This window comes from Corythoichthys intestinalis, chromosome 14 (genome assembly GCF_030265065.1).
Source record: "Corythoichthys intestinalis isolate RoL2023-P3 chromosome 14, ASM3026506v1, whole genome shotgun sequence".
In the NCBI taxonomy this organism is placed as follows: domain Eukaryota; kingdom Metazoa; phylum Chordata; class Actinopteri; order Syngnathiformes; family Syngnathidae; genus Corythoichthys; species Corythoichthys intestinalis.
In genome coordinates, this window is record NC_080408.1 from 31,779,955 (window position 1) to 31,796,686 (window position 16,732).

Consider the following 16,732-nt stretch of genomic DNA (forward strand, 5'->3'; position numbering starts at 1 on the left):
AAGTTGACTCAACCTCTATCCTGTGTCCTTGTGTGTACAACATTGAGCATGGAGAAAAGAAAGCAGACCAAAGAACTGTCTGAGGACTAGAGAATCAACATTGTAAGGAAGCATGGGCAATCTCAAGGCTACAAGTCCATCTCCAAAGACTTGAATGTTCCTGTGTCTACCGTGCGCAGTGTCATCAATAAGTGTAAAGCCCATGGCACTGTGGCTAACCTCCCTGGATGTGGATGAAAAAGAAAAATTGATGAGAGATTTCAACAAAAGATTGTTTGGATGGTGGATAAAGAACCTCGACTAACATCTAAACAAGTTCAAGCTGTCCTGCAGTCCGAGGATACAAAAGTGTCAACCCGTACTATCTGTCGGCGTCTTAATGAAAAGGGACTCTATGGTAGGATACCCAGGAAGACCCTACTTCTGACCCAGAGACATAAGAAAGTCAGACTGGAGTTTGCCAAAACTTACTTGAGAAAGCCAAAAACGTTTTGGAAGAATGTTCTCTTGTCAGAAGTAGAGCTTTTGGGAAAAGGCATCAACATAGAGTTTACAGGGGGAAAAAAACAAGGCCTTCAAAGAAAAGAACACGGTCCCCACAGTCAAACATGGCGGAGGTTCCCTGATGTTTATGGGTTGCTTTGCTACCTCTGGCATTTCTGCTGGGGTTGAAAATTTGACAGAACTTCGGGCACACATAGAGGGCAATAAGTCTAGTATAGCGCTCCCCCGGTGGGCACGCGAAGGACCGAGGGGGGTGTGCGACAAGCCGCAGGTCGTCGGCCGAGTGGCATTCTCGGTGGACAATCAGCCACAAAATGCAAGCCACATCCGTATTAAAACGTATGCCATGATCCCAGTATTTGACATAATATAAAATATGATGTTTACTTCCTCGTAAGTCCAATGGTCCCACAGTAGTAGGGCTTGTTTTGGCCAATATCCGCGGTGAATGGGAACCGTTTGAAACCCAAAAAGGCTCACACGCCTCTCCCTGGTGCAGCAACAATTTTCTGCAGCACATTTGGCTGGCGTGATAAAATAAAAAATAAAAATAGAAATATATATATATATATATATACACAATAGAAAAATAAACGAATTAATCCGCAAAACAGGCTGAATCTGCAGTCCATCTGAACGCTATATAAAACAATGCTGTATTGTTAGATGCTGACCCGGGTGACGTCACATTCGCATTCGTCCTAAACCAGAGACAGGAGCCGGAAGTTACTCATTTTCATGGCGTGGGATTCAAAAATTGAATATATAAAACGATCGCTTCCACGCACATTCAAGCGGTCCATTTCATTCAGGAGCATAAAACACAGCATGAAATATGAAATAAACATGCTTTTTGGTGTCATACGCACTTTAAGGGTTACAAGCAACAAAATTATTCAGATAGTATTGCAATACACTCCTAAAAACATACTTTGCAGAACAAATAGAAAATGTATAGCAACTGTAAAACAGTCAAGAAAATGACAACCATCTTCCTCACGACGTGTCCTGAGGGTTCTGGAGCTTATCCCAGCTAACTATGGTCAGTCGTGGGGTACACCCTGAATTGGTTGCCAGCCAATGGAACTATCGCAAAACTTGTCCATGGTCCAGTCTTACTCATGGTGATTTTTTTCTCACTGGCAAGTTTTAGTTCATTCATGAATGCATAATTTTATTTTTAAAGTCATGCACTTGTTTTACACTATGATTCATATGACTGCTCGTTACATTGTTACTTATGTACATTTAAGAATAATAATGATTTATATTTAAAAAACAAAACAAAAACCAGCAATTTACTGCAAGTAGATTAACAATTTACCTGACTGTGTCAAACTTCAGAGGCAAAATACCCCCATTTAGGAGAAGTTTGGAGACCAGATACCTAGTTTTGAAATTAGAAGGTATTTAAGCAAGTAACATTAAGTTGATCCACATGATTTCCTCTGATTGATTTGCCACAGGAATTGATGTAGCGACTGTATCTGGACCCCAGTCCTTGAGTTCAACATTTGTGCTGCAGACTTTCTCTAGCCCTGTGACTTCAAACTTTAAATTGTCCAGATGTGAATCTGGTAATTCAACCCCCCCGATTCTTGACTGTGAGGCAAGATCTGTTAACCAATAGGGCTCAGACAGGTTAAAATGTATGTAAACGATCTTTTGTATGTGCTTTTCAGCGGATGTCAAATAACCACATATAGCACAGCAACTGAAAACTATGACTAGTGTTCAAAATCAAATATCTCTGCCTCCTTCTCCTTCCAGAAAGCAAAGCTGCGATCAATATATTGACAAATATCTTCGTTTTTGAAGGATGACAAGTCCATGCCGCTGTCACCCTCATCTGACAAAACACTTTGAAACGAAAGCAATGACCCAGAACCAGACTCTTGTCCCGACTGACTGAAGAAGCGAATTTTGATGTCATCAAAGCCATCGCTCCAATGTCTGCTGCCGGTTCGGATTTCATGAAGAACAACCTTGTGGAATTCCCGCACCCTCTCCCAGGGAAAACTCCCCACGTGGTCAAAGACTTCGAAACAGAGCAGATGTCTCATCTTCCTCTCGACCGGTGACAATTTCTGCTCTAATATGCGGAAGTACCCTATCATAAAGAGATCCAATGTCAAGCTATCATGGCTCATCGCCACACCATCCACCTCAGGTAGGAATTGTTCTGGCGAGTAGACGGTAAGTTGACTTTGGGACAATGTCAAATGGGTAGTTTGAGCACCACGCTGCTGGAGTTTATTCCTCCAGGAAGTTAACAGTTTGTCCACCGCACCTCGCTTTTGGCAGAACTGAAATAAGGAGGGGATTCTTTTCTGGCCTTTTCCTGATTTTGTGTCACGCACAGCTGCCCGCATAGTGACAGCATAAGCCGACTTCTTCCAGTGGCTCAGGAACAACACTACAATGCGCTCTTTCCTTAGACTTGTTGTCTCTATAACATGTGAATGTTTGAAAGGATCTCCACTGAACTTCATGCCTCTATTTGGCCTGTTCATCTCTGATGTTTTAGATATCATTTGGCTCTCCGAGGCCTGGCTTCCTGGAACCACCCCGGCAAAGGGATAAATACCCCCAATCTGTCCTTCAAAGTTGGTTCGGAGGTTTCTGACAGATACTCCGGATTTACGGATTTCCTTTTCTGCCCGTTCCCTGTTGCTACTTAAACGATGACCAAAAATGGATACCGTCTGAAGTCCATTTTGTTCAAGTACCATTTTATGGTTAAGGTCTACCTCCAGATCCCTTGACCTGTGCTGTCCCTTCGTTGTATCCTCCAGTGAGGTCTTTTGTGCTCCATTCTCGATGGTCAGAGTCAGGTTGGCTACCAACAGTGACATTGTCCTGACTATCTCCGAGACTCGATTGCACCATACTGGCAGAGCTTTCCTTCCATGCTCGTCCATCTGCTGCAGAGCTTCTTTATTCAGAGAAATGTTCAGAATCTGCTCAGGTAACACAGAATTTAGTTCTTCCATCAACCTGGTCAGTTCCAGTTCATATGCCTGGTGACGCTTCTGGAGGGACATGTTGTCGATTTGCTGTTGCAGATACAGCAGGTCATCTTCAGTTAAAAGCTCGCCAAAGGGGCCCAGAACTGCATTGTGGGCCTGGGAGAACTTCCAGCCGTCCACAGGTGGGCAGTCAGAGGTCATGATCTGTTTGGGGAAGCAAAATATAGATTAATAGGATAACACGACAAGGGCAAATTGTTCAGCATTTTACAATTCAATTTTATTGCTATGGCACAAACTCACAGAGATATTTAAACACTGTTTAAAAATGAGCAGGTTAAGAACTGTCAATCTCAAATATAAATAATACACAAACAGACAGAACCCAGGCTGTCTCTGCCAGATGGGTTGAGATGGAGAGACAGAGTAGAGGGACAGAGGGTAGATAGCGGGATTGAGTGATGGTGGCAATGGCTATTGACCTCCCGTTTGGGAACTGTCTTTGAGAACTACCGAAGATATCCTGACAGGGAAGTCTGGGCATTTTTACCCAGACTTAGATAGGTTTCAACTCAAAGCAGATGGTACCTGTCTCCTCTGGTCTTCCTCCTCCTGAAGTCGGGTCTGCATCTGTCTCACCATCACCTGACGTTTCCACTCAGCGATGGGGTGACCAGCCTCATCATGAGTGGGCACCAAGGCGTCGATGTCTGCTGTTATCACATCCACAACCGCTTCATCCAGTCGATCATCCTCACTTACGAGTTTCTACAAAAAGATCATGCCTTACATCATCACTTACACTGGTCTGTGAGAGAACAGGTACAGATGCTTGGGACTTGCTATCTTCAGGACCTTAGTTTGATTCCCAGTTTGGGATTTTTATGTACACGCTATAAATTGATAGAAGTTAAAAATTTGCCTCCATGAACTTGGATTGGTAGATGTTAAGGTTGTAGGTTCAAATTCAACACATACTACTTCTGGTAGAAAATTAATGAAAGTGGAAATAAAAAGAACACACACAAAGAAAACTAACAACAAACATAGCAAATCACAAAAAATAGAATCCACAAGGAAAAGGAGGTCGCAAAATACTAAACAATTTGGAGGAGGTCAACTCAAGGAGAAGCTTGAAAAATGGAACCAGATGGAGCCAAATGGAAGGATCTCATTGGAGACATACGCCCCATTAAATGTACAATGGTCTTATGAAGAAAGAAGCACTGAGGGTTAAATCATACTCCTACCTACCTGTAACTCCCATTATGCATACTCCTACCTACCTGTAACTCCCATTATGCATACTCCTACCTACCTGTAACTCCCACAAGTTTTCTCTTGACCACAGACACCTGTCCTGATAATTACAACCCAGCCCATTGTCTAGTCGTGGAACTGGCAATGAGGTTCACTGTTTTTGCATGAGAGGCTACCATAAGGTACTGGTCATTTGGCAACTTGTAGCTCACCGTTGGTCCACTTAGGATGGCCGCCGTTATGCCGGCCTGCCTTAAGGATTTGATGGACTTCGCGTTGGACATCAGTGTGAGATCTGGCTCTGGAGGCTTCAGCTGGTTGAACGATGTCATCACTAGAGACGCATCACAACATGTCTTTTATTCAATCCTCAGTTTCCATTTTGTTTCATAGATTGTCTCTCAGGGTAATCATAATTCCATAAATTTAAATTTCAAATTAAACCGAGATTTTACTTAATCGTGATGCTGAGAAATGTTCAAATGCTAAAGAAAGAAAAAAAAAGTTGACACGGGTAAAACTGTCATGACATTCTTTTATCATATTTCGGTGTGGCTTAGTTCCTACCTTGGTCACCTTGTTTAAGTATTCTTGAGCAAGATACTGAACCTCACATTGCTCCATTACATGCTGTATATTCAATAGGTAAATGAGGATATAGTCTCAAAGTGCTTGAAGTGCCATGAAGGTTTAAAAGCACTATACAAATGTAAATCCATGTATTTACAATATCATTTTTTTGGCTTATTATGATTAACAATTTGTTTAAATGTGTACTCCAGTGAAAGTCTACATAGATTATTTGATTTGGTCAAAGAGAAGAGTTTTGTTAACAAGCCCACCAATTGAATCTATCGCAAAACCACGCCCCCAAATCACAAAAGTCGAACACCAAACGGAGAGCTGCATAGGAATGCTGTGTTGTCATCACTTAAAACATCTTTAAAATTGCTGGTTTAACACTGTGTGTGGGATACCTATAATTCCGATACCAGGTACCCTGAAAGATTAGGGGGAAGATTTTTTTGGTGCCTTTTTTAAAGCCTTAAAGAAAGCTTGCAAAATGCAAGCTATGGATAAGGCTCTGTTGTCAACCACATGAACAACTGAATGTCAAAACAGTCACCCATGGACACTTATGCTTCCTCAAAGGTAAGTTAATGATTGATTTGTAACAACAACAAAAATACAGTGCCTTGCAAAAGTATTCGGCCCCCTTGAATCTTGCAACCTTTCGCCACATTTCAGGCTTCAAACATAAAGCTATGAAATTTAATTTTTTTGTCAAGAATCAACAACAAGTGGGACACAATCATGAAGAGGAACAACATTTATTGGATAATTTAAACTTTTTTAACAACTAAAAAACTGAAAAGTGGGGCGTGCAATATTATTCGGCCCCTTTACTTTCAATGCAGCAAACTCACTCCAGAAGTTCAGTGAGGATCTCTGAATGATCCAATGTTGTCCTAAATGACCGATGATGATAAATAGAATCCACCTGTGTGTAATCAAGTCTCCGTATAAATGCACCTGCTCTGTGATAGTCTCAGGGTTCTGTTTAAAGTGCAGAGAGTATTATGAAAACCAAGCAACACACCAGGCAGGTCCAAGATACTGTTGGGAGAAGTTTAAAGCCGGATTTGGATACAAAAAGATTTCCCAAGCTTTAAACATCTCAAGGAGCACTGTGCAAGCCATCATATTGAAATGGAAGGAGCATCAGACCACTGCAAATCTACCAAGACCCGGCCGTCCTTCCAAACTTTCTTCTCAAACAAGGAGAAAACTGATCAGAGATGCAGCCAAGAGGCCCATGATCACTCTGGATGAACTGCAGAGATCTACGGCTGAGGTGGGAGAGTCTGTCCATAGGACAACAATCAGTCGTACACTGCACAAATCTGGCCTTTACGGAAGAGTGGCAAGAAGAAAGCCATTTCTCAAAGATATCCATAAAAAGTCTCGTTTAAAGTTTGCCACAAGCCACCTGGGAGACACACCAAACATGTGGAAGAAGGTGCTCTGGTCAGATGAAACCAAAATTGAACTTTTTGGCCACAATGCAAAACGATATGTTTGGCGTAAAAGCAACACAGCTCATCACCCTGAACACACCATCCCCACTGTCAAACATGGTGGTGGCAGCATCATGGTTTGGGCCTGCTTTTCTTTAGCAGGGACAGGGAAGATGGTTAAAATTGACGGGAAGATGGATGCAGCCAAATACAGGAACATTCTGGAAGAAAACCTATTGGTATCTGCACAAGATCTGTGACTGGGACGGAGATTTATCTTCCAACAGGACAATGATCCAAAACATAAAGCCAAATCTACAATGGAATGGTTCAAAAATCAACGTATCCAGGTGTTAGAATGGCCAAGTCAAAGTCCAGACCTGAATCCAATCGAGAATCTGTGGAAAGAGCTGAAGACTGCTGTTCACAAACACTCTCCATCCAACCTCACTGAGCTCAAGCTGTTTTGCAAGGAAGAATGGGCAAGAATGTCAGTCTCTCGATGTGCAAAACTGATAGAAACATACCCCAAGCGACTTGCAGCTGTAATTGGAGCAAAAGGTGGCGCTACAAAGTATTAACGCAAGGGGGCCGAATAATATTGCACGCCCCACTTTTCAGTTTTTTATTTGTTAAAAAAGTTTAAATTATCCAATAAATTTTGTTCCACTTCACGATTGTGTCCCACTTGTTGTTGATTCTTGAAAAAAAATTAAAATTTTATACAGTATCTTTATGTTTGAAGCCTGAAATGTGGCGAAAGGTTGCAAGGTTCAAGGGGGCCGAATACTTTTGCAAGGCACTGTAATAATATTTGATAGCATGCAGTAGAAATGTAGACTTAACTATTAACGTTAGTTTGCTAACATTTGACTGCCTACTTGTTTACTAGCCTGTCAATGCACAAATAGAATAAAATATAACTATTCTACGCTGTCAAGACCCTGAAAGGCACTGAAAGTCAAAATAAAACATTACAAACTTTCTAAAAATAATGGAATATGTACTTACGTTTGGTCACGGATGCACGCAAAGGAATATTCTCTTCACACACACCTAGCATGTTCATGCACACGCTTATGTTGGATTTAAGCTTGGATTTACTTATGATTGGCTTTAACTACAAAAGCTGTACCGCATACAAACAGGAAGGATTGTCTCAGGAGTGATTTGTTCGAGGATTCACGGTAAATATTTTTCGTTACCATGCATGCGTGATTGAAGCATTTATTCGCAGGAATTTTCTTCTTTGTGTACACATGGAGGAGGCTAATTTTTGTAACTGACTAGCCTCATAGTTTACTTTTAACTAAGAATCAAGACTATTTTACGTCCATATCTATGAAGAATTCGGGGATTTAAGCATTTATTCACAAGAAATTTCGCCAGGAAAGCTGCTGTTACGCCAGGCGGCCGCTAGCCTCATTCGCTAACACTATATAGTGTATAATGATAATAAAGGGCTATTCTATTTTATAATAAGTTGTGATCATATAAAGAATTTATTAATAATCGATTTACATATTATAATTGATTCTGCATGTTTTCCTTAAGTATTAAGTTTCTGATGTGAAATTGAGTGATTTATTAGCTGTTGAAAACTTGCAGTGAATTAAAAAAAAAAAAAAAAGTTTCTATTTTGGTCAAAAACCAATATGATATGTTAAATATTGCTATTGATCCTGAAAATATAGGTGATTATCTCTGCATTTGGTGTTTTTTGTGCATCTAGTGTAAAATCTAAGAATTTTATTGCCATTTTAAGTTGTGTTATATAAAAAATAATTAATCAGAATTTTATAAGGGAACGACTTTGAATTTTTTTGATGTCGCTGCTCATGGAGACTCATATATGGCTAAGGTAGTTGCCTGTTTTGGTTTTAGGTCGGTAGCAGCTTTGGTTTTGTGAATATTTGAATTTGAAGTTTTTGAAAATAGGCCCCCTACGAATCGGCCACGTTTCCCGTGTCATGTCAATAGGTATGAAGTCTATGGAGTATATATAGACACCTACGGAAAATTTTGTCTTCAAGAGCCTAAAATGCATGTTCGTGGATTACCCGAGGAGGCCGTGTGGATGTAATGCATGGATCCTGTTTGTCTTTTGGGAACATTAGCCTGAGTCACGGGAGACAAGGATGAAGTGGTCGTCTCGGGGAATCGAGGCAGGGGGAGCACCTCCTTCACTGGCTGCTGGCAGCACATACATTACAATACATATACGCAGCGCTTAATTTATGATGCTTGGAATATTTAGATTTTAAAAAAATGACATGGAAATTGCATTGAGACAACTGAAAATTGGTGTAAGCATAACTTTAACACATTTGCAGCCATTGTAGGGGTTGACGTCTAATCTATTTGAACTGGGAAGGCTGCCACTGAATGATCACTCCAAGGGCATAGGTATGCATAGGGAAGGTAGGGACATAACACTACCAACTTTTCAGGATGCTCAAATTGTCCCCTCCAACTTTTAAGCAACTTTATTTGAATTATATAATGATTATAATTTATGATAATTATTAATGATTATAATTTATCATGTCTTCCCATATGTTGCAAGAATAGAATTGACCCTTCCATTATTAAGTGAATTGCTGTATTTTCATTATTTTCAGAAATACATTTACCCCTTTTCACTTGCTGAATGTGCCGGTCCATTTCCCCCCCTCAAACGCACGTTTGATTGGCTGATGACTAGAACAAACAAACACGCACACTCACACAACCCCTACAGAAGTACATGTCAACATGCCGCCTCCTCCACCCCTTTCAAAGAAGAGGGATGTTAGAATTTTTTCTTCGGCCAGCTGTAGCAGCAGCCACTGTAAGTAGACGTCAATGTTGTGGCGGTAGGGAACACGCCACTAATTTTGCTACTGAAAGTCCGACCTGCATCACGGTTAGGATAACATTAAACTGTGTGAACTTGCTAACCTGAAAAACTCGAGTATGAAGCAGCTTAGAGAGAAGTGTCCCCCTGTACTCTCTATGTTTTCTACCGTTAATTTTAATTCAACTGTGCATTTATTCATTATTTAAAATATATTTATTTTCTCCATCATTCGTTTAAGATAATTTTATTTGCAGCCTATGCAGACATGTCTTTAACCCCCCCCCCCCCCCCCCACAAAAAATAACACACACAAAAACACAACCACTGTAAATTTCCCTTATATGAAGAAAAGGGGATTTCCCCCATTTTCTCCCATGAAAATAACAATTTTAACTTTTTTAATTTTTACGTTGGCAACACATAAGCATATTTATGAGAAATGTAGGCCTGACCCCCGTTCACCCAATCGGTTTGGTCTTATTAATGTCACGTCCCCAGCAAAAAGTGTACTGTATATGCAGGTTATGCTGTTATAGCGTCCCTACCAATCTTAAGACCAAACCTACGCCCTTGGCTCATTCCCAGTTAAAATAGATTGGATGACTCTCGCCATCAATGCAAATGACAGCAAATGAATTAACCTTTTTTAAGGCAAATGACTGTTTCAAACAAAACAAAATCATTAAGACATGGCAGTCACATATGTGGACAACACATTTTAGGTCACGTGGGCCTCATTATTAATATTTGGTATACAAATGTGGCCTGCATGACACAAAATGTGTTGTCCACATATATATACAGTGGGGAGAACAAGTAATACAGTAGTACAAGTATACACACACACATATATATATATACAGTGCCTTGCAAAAGTATTCGGCCCCCTTGAATCTTGCAACCTTTCGCCATATTTCAGGCTTCAAACATAAAGATATGAAATTTAATTTTTTTGTCAATAATCAACAACAAGTGGGACACAATCGTGAAGTGGAACAACATTTATTGGATAATTTAAACTTTTTTAACAACTAAAAAACTGAAAAGTGGGGCGTGCAATATTATTCGGCCCCTTTACTTTCAGTGCAGCAAACTCACTCCAGAAGTTCAGTGAGGATCTCTGAATGATCCAATGTTGTCCTAAATGACCGATGATGATAAATAGAATCCAATTGTGTGTAATCAAGTCTCCGTATAAATGCACCTGCTCTGTGATAGTCTCAGGGTTCTGTTTAAAGTGCAGAGAGCATTATGAAAACCAAGGAACACACCAGGCAGGTCCGAGATACCGTTGTGGAGAAGTTTAAAGCCGGATTTGGATACAAAAAGATTTCCCAAGCTTTAAACATCTCAAGGAGCACTGTGCAAGCCATCATATTGAAATGGAAGGAGCATCAGTCCACTGCAAATCTACCAAGACCCGGCCGTCCTTCCAAACTTTCTTCTCAAACAAGGAGAAAACTGATCAGAGATGCAGCCAAGAGGCCCATGATCACTCTGGATGAACTGCAGAGATCTACAGCTGAGGTGGGAGAGTCTGTCCATAGGACAATAATCAGTCGTACACTGCACAAATCTGGCCTTTATGGAAAAGTGGCAAGAAGAAAGCCATTTCTCAAAGATATCCATAAAAAGTCTCGTTTAAAGTTTGCCACAAGCCACCTGGGAGACACACCAAACATGTGGAAGAAGGTGCTCTGGTCAGATGAAACCAAAATTGAACTTTTTGGCCACAATGCAAAACGATATGTTTGGCGTAAAAGCAACACAGCTCATCACCCTGAACACACCATCCCCACTGTCAAACATGGTGGTGGCAGCATCATGGTTTGGGCCTGCTTTTCTTCAGCAGGGACAGGGAAGATGGTTAAAATTGACGGGAAGATGGATGCAGCCAAATACAGGAACATTCTGGAAGAAAACCTGTTGGTATCTGCACAAGACCTGAGACTGGGACGGAGATTTATCTTCCAACAGGACAATGATCCAAAACATAAAGCCAAATCTACAATGGAATGGTTCAAAAATAAACGTATCCAGGTGTTAGAATGGCCAAGTCAAAGTCCAGACCTGAATCCAATCGAGAATCTGTGGAAAGAGCTGAAGACTGCTGTTCACAAACACTCTCCATCCAACCTCACTGAGCTCGAGCTGCTTTGCAAGGAAGAATGGGAAAGAATGTCAGTCTCTCGATGTGCAAAACTGATAGAAACATACCCCAAGCGACTTGCAGCTGTAATTGGAGCAAAAGGTGGCGCTACAAAGTATTAACGCAAGGGGGCCGAATAATATTGCACGCCCCACTTTTCAGTTTTTTATTTGTTAAAAAAGTTTAAAGTATCCAATAAATTTTGTTCCACTTCACGATTGTGTCCCACTTGTTGTTGATTCTTGACAAAAAATTAAAATTTTATATCTTTGTTTGAAGCCTGAAATGTGGAGAAAGGTTGCAAGGTTCAAGGGGGCCGAATACTTTTGCAAGGCACTGTATATATATATATATACTATATATATATACTATATATATATATATATATATGTATATATATATGTATATATATATGTATATATATATATATATATATATATATATATATATATATATATATATATATATATATATATATATTTACAGTGGGGAGAACAAGTATTTGATACACAGTCAATGGGAAAACCCATTGGCAGTGTATCAATATATATATATATATATACAGTACCTTGCAAAAGTATTCGGCCCCCTTGAACCTTGCAACCTTTTGCTACATTTCAGGCTTCAAACATAAAGATATAAGATTTTAATTTTTTGTCAAGAATCAACAACAAGCCTGTTTGAAGCCTGAAATGTGGAGAAAGGTTGCAAAGTTCAAGGGGGCCGAATACTTTTGCAAGGCACTGTATATATATATATATATATATATATATATATATATATATATACATATATATATATATATACATATATATATATACTGGACTGTCTCAGGAAATTAGAATACACAATATTCTAATTTTTTGAGACAGTCCTGTGTATATATACAGGACTGTCTCAGGAAATTAGAATACACAATATTCTAATTTCCTGAGACAGTCAGGAAATTAGAATATTGTGTATTCTAATTTCCTGAGACAGTCAGGAAATTAGAATATTGTGTATTCTAATTTCCTGAGACAGTCCTGTATATATACACAGGACTGTCTCAAAAAATTAGAATATTGTGTATTCTAATTTCCTGAGACAGTCCAGTATATGTATATATATATATATATATATATATATATATATATATATATATATATATATATATATATATATATATATATATATATATATATATATATTTACAGTGGGGAGAACAAGTATTTGATACACAGTCAATGGGAAAACCCATTGGCAGTGTATCAAATACTTGTTCTCTCCACTATATATATATATATATATACATATATATATATATATACAGTACCTTGCAAAAGTATTCGGCCCCCTTGAACCTTGCAACCTTTTGCTACATTTCAGGCTTCAAACATAAAGATGTAAGATTTTAATTTTTTGTCAAGAATCAACAACAAGTGGGACACAATCGTGAAGTGGAACAAAATTTATTGGATAATTTAAACTTTTTTAACAAATAAAAAACTGAAAAGTGGGGCGTGCAATATTATTCGGCCCCCTTGCGTTAATACTTTGTAGCGCCACCTTTTGCTCCAATTACAGCTGCAAGTCGCTTGGGGTATGTTTCTATCAGTTTTGCACATCGAGAGACTGACATTCTTGCCCATTCTTCCTTGCAAAACAGCTCGAGCTCAGTGAGGTTGGATGGAGAGTGTTTGTGAACAGCAGTCTTCAGCTCTTTGCACAGATTCTCGATTGGATTCAGGTCTGGACTTTGACTTGGCCATTCTAACACCTGGATACGTTTATTTTTGAACCATTCCATTGTAGATTTGGCTTTATGTTTTGGATCATTGTCCTGTTGGAAGATAAATCTCCGTCCCAGTCTCAGGTCTTGTGCAGATACCAACAGGTTTTCTTCCAGAATGTTCCTGTATTTGGCTGCTTCCATCTTCCCGTCAATTTTAACCATCTTCCCTGTCCCTGCTGAAGAAAAGCCGGCCCAAACCATGATGCTGCCACCACCATGTTTGACAGTGGGGATGGTGTGTTCAGGGTGATGAGCTGTGTTGCTTTTACGCCAAACATATCGTTTTGCATTGTGGCCAAAAAGTTCAATTTTGGTTTCATCTGACCAGAGCACCTTCTTCCACATGTTTGGTGTGTCTCCCAGGTGGCTTGTGGCAAACTTTAAACGAGACTTTTTATGGATATCTTTGAGAAATGGCTTTCTTCTTGCCACTCTTCCATAAAGACCAGATTTGTGCAGTGTATGACTGATTGTTGTCCTATGGACAGACTCTCCTACCTCAGCTGTAGATCTCTGCAGTTCATCCAGAGTGATCATGGGCCTCTTGGCTGCATCTCTGATCAGTTTTCTCCTTGTTTGAGAAGAAAGTTTGGAAGGATGGCCGGGTCTTGGTAGATTTGCAGTGGTGTGATGCTCCTTCCATTTCAATATGATGGCTTGTACAGTGCTCCTTGAGATGTTTAAAGCTTGGGAAATCTTTTTGTATCCAAATCCGGCTTTAAACTTCTTCACAACAGTATCTCGGACCTGCCTGGTGTGTTCCTTGGTTTTCATAATGCTCTCTGCACTTCAAACAGAACCCTGAGACTATCACAGAGCAGGTGCATTTATACGGAGACTTGATTACCCACATTTGGATTCTATTTATCATCATCGGTCATTTAGGACAACATTGGATCATTCAGAGATCCTCACTGAACTTCTGGAGTGAGTTTGCTGCACTGAAAGTGAAGAGGCCGAATAATATTGCACGCCCCACTTTTCAGTTTTTTATTTGTTAAAAAAGTTTAAATTATCCAATAAATGTTGTTCCACTTCACGATTGTGTCCCACTTGTTGTTGATTCTTGACAAAAAAATAAAATTTCATATCTTTATGTTTGAAGCCTGAAATGTGGCGAAAGGTTGCAAGATTCAAGGGGGCCGAATACTTTTGCAAGGCACTGTATATATAAATCATTCATAATGATAAAATGAAATAAAAATATATAAAAATAGTAAAAACAGAAATACAGTCTGGTGATACCCCCCCGAAGAACTCACTAACGTAGACTTATTCAATTCCCCATAATATTTAACCTACTGTATTGCATGCCATTGACAGTGATATACTAGTATGTAAAATCCATTTAAAGTGGCATAGTTTGCATATAATGATGGCAAATGGTCATTGTTAGCCCCTCCCACACAAAATGCATTGCACATCTAGCGCCCAATGGCAGCCACTGAGTTAAATGAGTGCCCTATAAAGGGTTAATAAACAGAAATGGACAAAAACCACCTTGCTGTTCTCCATGTTGACTCTGCAAGTTGTCAAACTACAGGAGCAGCTTGGCTGTCCAGAAAAAGAGTCTGAAAAGGAGAAAGCAGATAAGTGAGCAGCAGTCAGACCTCACAAGGAGCATCTCTGAATATACAAGAGGTAATCAAGCCCCTTTATAACAAACACACACACCCACACACACACGTTCTTAATGCAAAGAACAATGGTGGTGAAACGAGAAGCTTGTGAAGAGTCAATGGAGATGTGATACACTGCTTCAGGTAACCTCAATGGATTCTTACCTGAGATAACCTAACACCACTAAACACTGTTAAATGGTGCGTGCAATCTTAACACGAGTCCCATTCCATAAGACTAGTTTTGTCACCTCATCACTGTTCAGTTAAAATAAATAAATAAATAAAAAACAGGTGTGGATATACTGTATATTTTCTGATGTACAAAATGTTGCATTAATTTTTTAAAAATTGTTATTTTTTAATTTAAGACTGTGATGCAAAATTGACCGATTGGAACTTTCCTTACTTTATCATTTTAAATTTTGTTGAAAAAGGTTCCTTGTCTGAAAAGGCAAATTATGTGTAATGTTTTATTACCTTTATTTTTACACTACTTTTGGTTCCTTTTTTTTTTCATTCAAATGTCTTAATTTAGCATATAGTCACATTATTAGTGCATAATAATATTGTTTATAGTATCTGAGTACATTTTAATGATTATTATTATCATTTTCAAACGTTGACATCAATAGTGACATTTTTCATAATTTATTGACATTTTTGGAAGGTAACTGATTGTGTAATTAATAGTACATAATATTAGGAGTAGTGTTATATTTGGAGAAACATCTGGATGACACCACTCATATGCATTCTGGTATCCTGTATAAGACACAGAAAATATAATATGTCCAACACAAATCACACAAAAAATGTCACACACTGTCCACCATGAATGTAAAGTTTACTCACGTTTAAAAAATGTGCCAACTCAGGCAGAAAGTCCACAAGCTGCAGTTCTTGCTGCTCACTTAATGTGCCAAATAGCATTGAAGATGAATCTCCTGGACCTAAAGCTCAGTTGGGGGGCCGGGCTCCTGTCCATAATTAAAAAGGAAGGACGGGTAAAGTGACCTACTGCATATGAAGGTATAGACCAAGAATGGATGAAGGTGCTTGAAAATGTATAGATATCTTCCTTAAGCGGTTTATGTTTTGTGGTAAAGGGAAAGACCAGGCTTAGTATGAATGACTTTCCTGTGAGAGATGGTTGCTCAAAGTATCGAAATATGCAAATCACTAATTTCTTAGAACTGTAATAACAGAGGAACTAATATTTGCTCTCGGACAGGAACCTGAGTACTTAGTTCCTATAACTATGTATAGGCCTCTCATATAGTTAAAGGAATTATCCTTTGCAAGGCAGTTGTGTTCGCACATGGGTACTGCGCCTGATACGAACTACTGTGACCTTTTAGTCTGCGCCAGTGACGTATTATCTACCACCCACCTCTAGCAAAATAAAAACACGAAAAGTAAGCTGAACGAAAAACAACGAAATGGAGACCGTCGAAGACACAATTGCAATTATTGCATGTTTGAAGGAAATAGTTTCCATCGGTGAGTAATCCAGTGTCTAACACAGACTGAAAGAGCACATGTAATTAGTACAGGGTGATATTTAAATTTTCAACTATGGCAGCTTCTCGAGACCCGC

At 39.3% G+C, this 16,732-nt stretch overlaps 1 protein-coding gene across 1 annotated transcript; it reads right to left on the minus strand.

Annotated features, from left to right (window-relative positions):
• Positions 1–2,231: 2,231 nt before the first annotated feature.
• Positions 2,232–8,956, minus strand: espnlb (espin like b). The gene is made up of 4 exons (XM_057857584.1): positions 8,812–8,956; positions 4,946–5,067; positions 4,062–4,241; positions 2,232–3,677 (listed from the first exon to the last, which is right to left on the minus strand). Exons 1-4 carry the CDS (start codon positions 8,954–8,956, stop codon positions 2,232–2,234), a joined length of 1,893 nt encoding a protein of 630 aa, XP_057713567.1.
• Between the last annotated feature and the right edge of the window lie 7,776 nt (positions 8,957–16,732).